Source organism: Schistocerca nitens, chromosome 2 (assembly GCF_023898315.1).
Source record: "Schistocerca nitens isolate TAMUIC-IGC-003100 chromosome 2, iqSchNite1.1, whole genome shotgun sequence".
In the NCBI taxonomy this organism is placed as follows: Eukaryota; Metazoa; Arthropoda; class Insecta; order Orthoptera; family Acrididae; genus Schistocerca; species Schistocerca nitens.
In genome coordinates, this window is record NC_064615.1 from 450,967,135 (window position 1) to 450,979,407 (window position 12,273).

General features: G+C 36.9%; 1 protein-coding gene across 2 annotated transcripts in view; it reads left to right on the forward strand.

The window, feature by feature from the left end:
- The window catches only part of LOC126236320 (zinc transporter foi-like), a 286,454-nt gene that overhangs the window by 271,504 nt on the left and 2,677 nt on the right, over positions 1-12,273 (forward strand). For both annotated transcript variants that reach the window (XM_049945534.1, XM_049945535.1), the window contains 2 exons: positions 6,399-6,674; positions 8,401-8,588. In XM_049945534.1, coding sequence (XP_049801491.1) covers positions 6,399-6,674; positions 8,401-8,588 — 464 coding nt within the window. The remainder of the gene's footprint in view (positions 1-6,398; positions 6,675-8,400; positions 8,589-12,273) is intronic.

Here is a 12,273-nt window from a genome sequence, read left to right on the forward strand (position 1 = left end):
AGGATGGTGTTTATGAGGTCTGTTCAAAAAATTCAAGAACATTCATAATTTTGCATCAATAGTGAGTTGGAGTAAAATACGGTTAGCATCCCTGCACATGCTTGTGTTTACTGTGTAGCTGCTGGAAGTTTCATTGTTATATGTCTGTTAGTTATTGTTCACTGCTATATTGAGTAGAACATTGTGTCACACAGCTTGCGAATTTAGAGATGGTAGAGTTAGAGAAGCAATGTGTCTGCATTAAATTTTGCATGAAACTCAAGAAAACCTCTATAGACACCCTCTAAATGATGTAGAAAGCCTATGGTGATGAATGCTTAAGCTGAACTTGGTGTTACAAATGGTTCACATGTTTTAAAAATGGCCAGATAGAAGTTAAAGATGACCCTCATTCAGGATGCCCTTCAATATCTAGTGATGACTCATGTCAAGAACATCAATGAAATTGTGTGTGCCAATTAAAGACTGACTGTCTGAGAGATTGGAGAAGAATGTAACATTCCAATTTGAACATGTCATAAAATCCTGACACAGCATCTTGTACTGCATCATGCTGCTGCCAAGTTCATCCCGTGGCTCATGAGTCAAGACCAGAAAGACCTCTGCCTCACAATCTGTGAAGGGCTTTTGGATCACGCAAATAAGAACAAGATGTTACTTAAGAGAATTGTAACTGGTGATGAGTCATGGGTCTACAGCTGTGATGTTGAGACCAAGGTCCCATCTTCACAATGGCCCAGGAATATTCCTCCAAGACCAGAAAAGCTTGTCAGGTCAGGTCAAATGTCAAAGTAATACTGATAGTTTTCTTTGACTTTGAAATATTAGTTCATCATGAATTCATGACACAGGGAAAAAATGTGAATTGATAGTACTATCAAGACATGTTATGATGACTGCGAGAAAATATGAAAAGGAAACTGCCTGAAATCTAGCAAGACAATACATGGCTCTTGCATCATGAAAATGCATCTGAAAATTCATGCCTATTGGTACTTACTATTGCACAAAAAATGAAATCACTGTGCTGCTTCATCTTCCATACTTCCAGACCTGACCCTGGCGCCTTCAAACTTTCTTTTTTTTCCAAAGTTGAAAATCCCATTGAAAAGATGAAGATTTGCAGCGATAGACAAGATAAAAGAAAATTCAAGATGGTGCTTCACGCAATCCAGCAAGAGGCAATACCAAGACTGCTTCTGGTAGAGGAAACAGTGTTGGGAGTGGGGTCTAAATTGTGGAGGAGAGTATTTTGAAGGAGACCATGTACAAATAGTAAAAGGTAACCATAGAAAAATTTTGTGGACAAAGTTCCGGGATTTTCTGAACAGACCTCTTACAAGTGAAAGCTATCAGTAACCTGTTAATTCATGTCACTGATGAATATTCAGTTAATAGTGAAAATATAACTTAGATCAGTTCATATTTTGTACAATATTTTTCACCACTTTCATAATGTTTCTGTGTGTGTTAACAAATAGGATGAGGTAAAGAAATTTTGGAATATATTTTCTTTATGTCACCTTTTCCAATATCAGCTTACTGCTGTAGTGAAGTAGAAGACATGAAGCCAAATGCAAATTCAACACCTTGTTTTTTGTTAGCCATTGCTAATTGAGAGTTTCTTTCAATTACCTGTGACAAATGTAAACAGGTCCATCAACCAATGACACTGCTCTACATTTTCGGGAAAATATGTCCAATTGTGACACAAAAAGGGGAAAGTTTATACTAACAGTTTTTCACTTCCTGCTGTTTTATTATTCTGCTTATCTCTTACCATATATGACAGTTAAATAAAACAATAAATACTTCCAGGTGTAGTGGTCAGATTCCAAACATTGGATTTCTAAAGTAATTTTTCAATTTGTTTCCTTCCTTGCAAAAATTTTTAGAGTTCGGTATTCCTGTTATTGGAACTTTTGGCTGCAACTACTTGGTAAGGTGAATGGGGAAGAGGAAGGGTAGGAGAAGGAATATATACACACATCCCTGACAAATGGAGCAATACATTAGGAAATTGGAGTAAGAGTGAGCTACAGTGAATAATAGAGTCACAAAATTAATATTCTGATAGTAAAAACAAGAGAAAATTAACTAGTTTATATGCACAATTTGCAAGGTGAGATGGAAAAAATAAACAAACATTGATGAATCAGTAAAACAGGTGGCAGATTGATGAGGACATGATATCCATTAGAGTCTGAAATGTTATCATTAAATATAAAATAACGAAATAAAATTCTTAAAGTAAGGGAAAGGCAACCAAAGGTCAACTCCTCACCTACAGCAGATCAATGCATGGAGCACAGTAACACATAATAGACAAAAGCACGTACATTTGCTTTAAATAAGAACTAGCTCTTTCTCCAGCCACAGTACACACATTCATACACACAACCACACGGACACACAAATGCACACTCCCATGGTTGTGTGAGTGAATATGTGTACTTTTGCTGCCCTTGGCCATGGGAGTATGCATTTGAGTGGCTGTGTGTGTGAATGTGAGTACTATATCAGGAAAAAGAGCTAGTGCTTGAAAGCAAGTGTGAATGCTGTTTTCTGTCGTGTGTTACTGTGCTCCACGCACGAATCCACTGTAGGTGAGTGGTTGTCTTTCCCTTATTTTACATATTGCTCCAACCAGGAATTTCCATTATTGTTATAAAATTCTTAAAGAATATAGGACGGGGAATGGAATGGGAGAGTATGGCAGTGAAAGTGTGCATATATTCTAATGAGTTAATACAGAATCAATTTATGCTAGAAAAAAATTAGCTCCAACTTTGACCACCAGGTGCAAATCTAGTGCTGTGAATGTAAGAAAGACATCTAGAAATGTTTCCATTTTCCCTAGCGGTAGACAAATTGTCCTCTGTGTCAAATAATATTGTTACCCGTTTTTGACCTTGATATTTTGTATTCTACTTGTTTAACGTGTGTTATGCATTAGCACACATTGATTATGTGTGGTTATAAGTGTCGTATTTCCTGAAATAGGTACTGAAAATAATCCTGAAATAGGTATTGAAAAAAATCTGCAGCCGATACAAGAGTACCAATTTCCTTATCCTAAATAACTTTAAAAATTAATAATAATGAAAATAGATTACTATTATACTTTATAAGAATTGCAGGCTATTCATAAATGAAGGGCGTCAGAGAAGAAAATTTCATATCATCAGAACTATTTGTAGCAGCTCTACAGGATACATACACTGGGTAAATGAGACAGTATTTCTAATGGCACATATCTGAATCACAGGCATTTTGCAGCTGACTTTGTACTGTTTACTTCTAATGTACATAAACTTCAACAATAAATGGAACAGTTTAACACATCAATTTTGAGAGCAGGACAGGAAGTTGTTATAATACAATTAAAATTAAGTACAATTAACAGATCAAAAATGAAATATAAAAAATAACAATGTAGTAGTAGAACCGTTTTAAAATTGAAACTTGGTCATGAATAAAGAAAGATGCATATTGGAATTACAAACAAACAGAAAAACAATGAAATATATAGTCTATCAATAATATGATGAGAGAGCGGCAGAGTCCTCACTCTGCGCCCAAATACGTCACAAGGAACAATTACGGTATGTTTCATAATATTATACTGGGCCCTTCTCCCTTTTAAATGAATGGCAAGGCAGTGTCCAGACATGCATGGAAGTGTATATTTTCCACTAAATGTTTTGATATTACACACAATACAGAAATTAGTAACTAATGAAGCTAACACAATAAACACGCATCAGAAACATTTATGCAAATCACCACATGCTGCTATGCGTTGCTGGATGAGAAACTGATTTTTAGTCATCTTGTACAGCAAATACATCATTTGTCCACAAAAGGCCACTTTTCCCACAAGCAATGTTTGTTCTTCAGTCTGCCAACAAACTATATCACGGAACACACTATCATGGCAGGTGTGATTACGACTGTAATGAAAACAAAATTGAAATGTTTGGAAAAGGTAGCCAGGCGAACTTTCAAAATAGCTAAATGGAGCTGTATCAGTGCTCTTCATCAGCTCCTTCTAGTGGAATTTGAAGGACGCTATTTTGTTAACTGTCTCAATCTTTCTGCTACATTTGGTACCAAAATTTCCTGTATATGTTTCAAAATAAGACACTGAGCTCTTATTAAGAGTGTTCCTGACATAAAAGAAAGTGAGATGAAATGATGTGTTACATATGTGATCTTTTTCCCATTTCCCATTAAATACTTTAAAGCACTCTAGGTTAAACAGTTTCACTTCAATCCTCAGATGGCAGAAATCTAAAATCAGAAGTCTTCGGTCAGATGGCATATTTGCTTCAGCATCACCTCACCAGCCTTTGAGATTCTAGAATGCTGTAGCAATAATAGCAAAAACTCTGTTTTTGAACATGAGCTTGCTGAGTAGGCAGCAGTATGAACCAAGCGCACTTTTGACATATGACCAATGTCAAATATCAACATCAGTAGTCATTTCTTTATGATGCATCTTGGATGAAATGACAAGAGTGTGTGTTTACAATCTCTGGCCAAGGGAAAGACTTCTTCTCGTAGGCAGAACAGAGGAACATGTGGGACAGGAGATTTACGTACCTCTCCCAGTTAATTCTTAAATCATCTTTATTTTTTTAACCCCCTCTTCCCCTCTCCGCTTAGTTTTTGCACATCTCTGTGTGCACCTTGGGTATGACCCTGCTGATGCATCAATGATTTGATGGCATCTGCTATCTGGAGATATACTTTGAAGCAATATTTTATAGAAGATGAACTTGCTCTGAAGTAACAGATGTCTCAGACCAGTGGGCCCATGAACATAGACAGTAATGTAATAATAGTCACCTTTCTGCACAGTTGTTGTTTATTTGAATGGAGAGATGTACGACTTTGCATTGAATGATAGTGTTGTCGATTACAGATCTCAGCATGTTGTTTTGAAAACCATAACTGCTGAATGCACACACCGCAAGTGTTTTTAGATAACTCCTCCTGGAAACTGCAGAAACAAACACCTTTAAGTGTTTCTAGATAATTCCTCATGGAAACTGCAGGGACAAACACCTTTGTGTTGTATTCCAAAAAGACAATGTCCAATGTTCTTTCCGAGTAAAGTAGATGTAGCTTTGTTCCCAGCCTGTCAATGTTTTAGTCATATTGACTGTTGAATGTGAGTGAGATTTGCTTCATTATTATCCTCCAGTACTCAGTATTAATAAACTGAACTTATAAGAAAGCAGTCTGACAGGCAGTACTCTAGGAACCCATCCATTCTCCATTTCAGTTGATACTATAACAAATGGAAGGTGCACCCTTGGCTCATCAAGGCTTCATCAACTACAAAATTTGCTGTCAATAATGTAATTTGAAACTTTGCTTCATAAGTATAACGCTACATATCCCCTTCTATCAAAAAATTTTTGTAGATGTACAGAAAGTAACTATCCTACTTTGAACTAACTATTCTAGTGTTGTCAATGTCTACATAATTTCGTAAGGGCGGAAACATTATATTAGCAGATAAATGTTACTTATCTTGCTATGGTTGTCTGGTTGTCTAGTATGTCGGTTCCTTTTTATGCTTGTCATTTAGTAGGCCCAAGATATTTTCTTTCAGTAAAATTTGCTGGAATATTGTTGCTTTTTGACATCATTAGTATTTATTCATAAATTTTTGACACTTTCTACAACACCACTCATTAAGTAAGTGCATTGTGCAACATTTCAATACAACATAAAAAACTTGATAGTTACATTGACCAATCTCGACAACAACTGAAACTGTTATGGCGCTTTAGTGCCTAAAATTTCTGTAAGTATTATGTACATAGCTTCCCAATCCATCTAGAACAGGATGTAGTTCAAATGAATTTTTTTATGACTATCTTAATTGAAATTACTTTTCAGGTATAATTAACAAAATTTTTTCCTGTAAATAATTATTTATGTAAAGATTTATGTGCCTAATAACAAAGGTTGCAAACAACTCATTTTCATGGTTCAAGATCAATTTTGCTAAATGGACTGATATGAAATAAAATTAAGTTATCAGAAAAATAGTGTTTTGGTGATAAAATATATGCAAAATTATCTTTAAATGTTGAATATATAATTTAAGTAAAAAAATTAAGTCACACCAAAATTTATATGGAATCAAACATTTCAGTTGAAGTCGAAAGGTCTGAGAAGCCAAGATTCATTATGTAAAACAATTAAATGTAATTGTCTTTTATGTTTGCTTCTTGCAGTTACACTTTTGAGATTAGAAAGGAGAGGGCCCTTACCAAGCTTCACCGTGAAATTACAGGGGCACCAAGCAGAAAAATTGTAACTGTGATAGAAATACAGCAAGTATAAAAAAGTGGTAACTGAGAACATTTTGACCATTGCAGAGACTGGAAGCAATCTGGAGGTGGGCATCATCATGCAGGGCCCAGAGAGAAAAAACAGCTTCAGCCGAAAACACACTCACAGCCATGGCCTGTCCACCAGCATAGCTGGCAGCCATGACCATGATGTTTCATCTGTAGCATGGGTAGTGATTGTGGGTGATGGACTACACAATCTAACTGATGGTCTTGCCATTGGAACAGCATTTGCCGGAAGCACAGCTGCAGGCTTGGCGACTGCAATAGCTGTTTTCTTTCATGAATTGCCTCACGAATTGGGTAAGTGTTCACATTCTTCTTTCAGGGAAGTGATGTCCATAAATTTGTAAGAGCCTCTGTAACTGAGTCACCACAGGCATCATCATTGGTTTGTAGTGATATTTCTCAACTTCTGCCAGTAGTAGTGCTTTCACATTCGTCAGTAGCTTTTGGAATTATTAACTGCAAAGCAAAAGCTTTTTTTTTAAATGTATGATGAAGAAATTTTAGTTGCATAAGAAACATAAATAGTAGAAAACCATCACATGAAAGAGAATAAACCTGTCACAGTTAATTTCTTAATCAAACAATGGAAAATCCAATATGGAATGTAACAATACGAGAGAAAGAAAGTTGCTACTCTCCATATAGCGGAGATGCTGAGTTGCGATAGGCACAATAAAAAGATTCACACAGTCATAGCTTTCGGCCGTTAAGGCCTTTGTCAGCAGTAGACACACACACACGTGCACACACACACTCGCACAAGCGCAACTTGCACACACATCTGCAGTCTCAGAGATCTGAAACTAATTTAATTTCTTTGTTGTGAGGATTTAGAGTAATTATTATACAGATCAGCTTTGAGGTTAAGATGATTTGCTGTTAGAATTATGGAAAGGGAACAGTACAGAATTAAAACATGGCCCATATAATTACAAATTATGTGGTTTACAGATAAATAAAGTCATATAAAATGAAAAAGACATCTTCTTGATGAGGTTACCCGTACTCTCTCTCTCTCTCTCTCTCTCTCTCTCTCTCTCTCTCTCTCTCTCTCTCTCACACACACACACACACACACAAACAAACACATGCACATGCACATATGAATGAGGACATCGTTAATGATAGACTAACATCTCCTGAACTGAAATTGACTAAGGAACACTCTAAATCCTCAAGCCTAGGCAAGGTGAGTTGACATCTGTTCGAAGATCATCGCATGCGCTTAGTCAGTGAATCACTTATGTAACTACTTGGATGCAGAGTCATTTCAGCTCTGAAGATGAGAAAAATTACTTGTCCATGAGTCTACAATGGTCCTATCTCCCATATTAAGTGGAGGAGATCCATGGAAATTTATTTACCATTTTCTGCAAAGTGTAAAAACATGCTTTCAACACATGTTGGCAAGCCCATGGCATGAGCAATGCACAGCATGAGTCCCTCATTAAAAAGCAAATAGTGGTTTAAGTTCATTATCAATGAAACTGTAGTCACGGCTGCTTTCTCTGTGACTGTTCTGTAGCAGCACAAAGCTGAAGCTTGGCTAGAAATGGCAGTACTTTACTCTGTTCTGGTAATATACATTTCCTGAGCTTGTCTGCAGAGATTCATCCTTTATTACAAATTTACAGGACACCTCGGAGCTCTTTTTGATCTTTTTTAAGTTACTATAGAGCATGGTGAGGCCTATATTTCTGCTGATGATGAAAGCTGGCTGTGTACTTAAGCTCCTACAAGCAAATATGCAAACATATTCGTACAGAACAACTCGTATTGTTATTGTAAACTGAAAAAATAATTTCCAGTTTTTCTTTTCCGTAAATCATCAAACCTCAAAATTTGCTTACAAAATAAAGCAATTAGAGAGACATTCTACAGAGATTTTAAATGACTTTAAGCATCTTTTAATTTCTTTCTCATGGTGCAACTTCTGTCATAGAAAGTTCATATTTGTCTGATTAGTGTGTTATCATTTCAGTGTATTGTGCTTAACTTCAAAAAGTCTTTCTCATTACAGGTGATTTTGCAGTGCTACTGCAGTCAGGCATGAGCATTCGTCGTGCAGTGGTTTACAATATTCTTTCTTCAGTGCTTAGCTTTTTGGGCATGGCGTGTGGACTTTGGGTGGGTGAATATGAGGATGCTGCCATGTGGATATACTCTGCCACTGCTGGTTCATTCCTGTATATAGCTTTAGTAGATCTTGTAAGTATTACTTTTAGAAGTAACTTAGATAGAAGTAACACATAAGTGTTTTTTAATATATTTATAATACTCCATGTAAATGCTTCACAGCACTGTGATAGCTAAGCTGTTAGAGTAAGCTGAAAAGAGCAGTTAGATGAAAGAAAGAAACAATGTTGCAGAAAATTGATAGGAACAAGGGGGCAGGCTGTAATGATAAAAATGATAATTGTTTTGGCAAAACTAAGTTCTTTTCATACAATCTTCCATCACGTTTTGACTCTAGTCTTGAAATGTGAGATACCCTTTAATAAATTAATTTGTATGTGTCAAAGGGTCCAAATTTGAGTTCTGGTCCAGCAAACAGTTCTTTTAGGAAGTGTGGTATTGTACCACCAACTTTGCAGGGCTTGAGTTCTGCCTCTTACAGGAACAAAATTAAAATTACAAAGTGGGAATATTGCATGCAGTTTGTCTCCATATTTGGTACTTTATCCTCTCCTGGCTCAAAACTGAAAAAAAAATGTTATACCAAAGAGATTACAGTATGGTACCTACATTGACGGGTACTAATAATTACTGGCACTTTTCTTTGGCTTAATCCCCATAACAATAGAGAAATACCATTCAAGCACAATTTTTTGATATCTACTGGCAGCACACAGTTCAGGATCAATTAGTGACTACAGTATGTGTTATGAAACAAATATTGAATTGTTTCTTACAGTTCTGTGTGTTTTTTTTCTGATTGGCATAATCTGCTAATTCTATGATTTAACATGCCCTGTCATATTCTATTGACACTACCACTGCCTTCTTGCATTCAACTTTTGTTCACAAGAAACATAAAAAAATCACCAGTAAAGAAAGAACTCTTGAATGTAAATTGATCAACATCCAATTTGCATAGCATCTTGAATATGTATTTTATACCATATGTATGAATCTGCTTTAAATAAAGCCAAAGTCATTTCCAAACACAAGCTTTTCAGCTGATTTCATTGATACAATATTCTCAATTTACCATCGAAGTAGAATATTCATTCTGAAGTGTCAGTTTTTCAAGTTTCCTATTTTTCATCTTTTCCAGAACTCCATGAAACAAAACATCAGGATGAAGCTGACAGTCAGAAGATAATACAATAATAATATGTCAAAGTCACAGCTGTGCATGTGTCATTTCATAGTTTAACTTTTAAAGTTATTTTACATTCATCACTAGTTTGTGGTGGTGGTGGTGGAGGTGGAGGAGGAGGAGGAGGAGGAGGAGGAGGAGGAAGAATTGTCGTCTTTTAACTTACGGAGTACAGACTGGGGTGTCTACACATTCACTAGCAGTGGAAATGATAACTAGTACTGCAATGTAATTTTGTAGGTTTTCTTCAAATATTGGCTTTAAGAAATAGACGGCCTAAACATCTGAGCACCAGCGACTACAAACAGACCATTCATTTTTAGCAGTGGCAGTAAGGATACAGGGATTGGCAACTTCAGTTTTTATAGCTCCAGTAATTACAAAATGCAATAAATCCATTTAGAAATCTAGGAGAGATTCATTTCACTTGGCAGAGCAGATAAGCTTGCATTAACATCCTACCTAAAAATGAATGTGCATCACTTAGCTCAAATGTGATGGACAGTGCGGATCTCTGGGGAAAGTTTTAACTTATCATACATTGCGCTCTGAACAAGAATGTACTGACTAATTTTATTAAGGACGGGAAAGATGCATCTTGGTTCAATAGTATTCAGAACATGCTGATGAAACAGATTGTTGTAACTGTAGTTCAAAAAAGGGGCACTAAAATGCAGACAGGCAAGCTTCTATGAGCAGAGCTACACTGATGAGCCAAAATATTATGACCATATCCTTAACGGCATGTTTGTTCACCTTTGAAACACAATACAGAAGCGATTCTGCTGGCATGGATTCAACAGGTCCCTGGTAGGTTTCCTCAAGTATGCAGGACCAAATGTCTCTGCACAGGTAATGTAATTCCCATTAAACAGGCCGACAGTTTGAAGGTCTGAAACTGGCCCTCACAGTGGCCCACATGCGTCCATCAAGCTCAAGTCTGGCAAATTTGGCGCCCAAGTCATCAGTGTAAGTTCACTATCATGTCCGTCAAACCACTGTAGCATGATTCTGGCCTTGTGACATGGATAGTTATTGTACTGGAAGATACTGTCACTGTCGATGAAGGTATAGAGCATTTAGTAGTGCACACAATTTGCTGTAATGTTCATATAGTTCACAGCTACTGTGTTGCCTTCGATTACTACCACAGGTTCCATGGAAGCTCAGGTGAATATCCTCCCATGGGCTGCTGCACCTGTGGTGGGTGCATTTTTTGAGTGGCAGTTCAGGTGGATGATAGCCTATCCAGACATGAGTATTAGCTTTGTGTAGCAAGAAACGTGATTCACCTGACAAGGCAACATGTTTCCATTGATTCACAGTCCACTCTTCATGATCCAATGCCCATTGCAATCATATCTGATGATGACATTGGATCAACATGCAAACACATGGGCGTCATCTTCTGTGGTTACCCCATGTTCAACAACATATGCTAAACTGTGAGCTCCAAAACACTTGAACCTGCATTGCCATTGTACTCTTTTCATCAGATCTGCCCCTCATCCCACCTCTCCTGCTTTGGTACCAAGTGAACAGTGGACCGGCTTCACCATTTCTCACATGCTCATTTCCAGGTGCTGGCTATTACAAACTAACCATTGCCATAGTTGCTTATGTCAGTGAATTTCCCCCATTTGTGATCTGTGCTATTAGAATGATTCTCCATTCATTTCTGTTCAACTTATATACATTCCTTACTGCATCCCATGCTCGCAATGCAATCAGGTGACATTCAGTCTTATGATGGTAGTACTGTTTGGCATTGGTCCCTTTCTAAGTTTGCATTTCTTATAAAACTTCCATGCAGTGAACAGTTCCAAGCAGCCGAAAAAAAACAGCTTATCCCATATATAATATCATCAGAAGAATGTATAAAAAAATTACATATTTAAAACCCTTAATGTCAGTTTGTTGCAGGATCCTCAAGCATAGTCTAATCTTAAACTGAATGAGTTTTCTGGAGGAGAAAAGCTTTTGTCGATAAATCACCATGGATATAGGAAGCACTGCTCGTGTAGAAGACACTCTTTTTTTTTGGACACATCACAAAACATCCTGCACACTATGAATGCAGGTCAATGGGGAGATGCCATATTTCTGGAAAGGGTTCAACACTGTATCACACAGTACAATTTTATAAAAGCTTCAAGCATACAGAATAGCTTCTCAGAGTGACTGGCTCCATGAGTTTTTGATTACATTAATAGAAACCAGTACATTCTCCTGGAAAGGATGTGTGCTTCAGAGAGAAAGGTAATGTCACCATTGTCCCAGTGCGATAGGCCACTCTTGTTCTCCACACAGATAAACAACTTGTCAAATAGGATGAGTAACAATGAGTCTGTTCAATAATGATCTTGTTCTGTACAGAGAAAGTCATTTTGAATGACTGTAGGGGATTCTGGGTCACTTGACTGAAGTTCTATTTGCCATGATGAATGGCAGCTTGCATTATATGTAGGTAGATGTAAGATGGTCCAAATAAGTAAGACAAACATTCCTGTAATGCTTTGAAGACAGCATTAATCATCTGCTGATTCATTCAGTCACATTAATTAAATACCA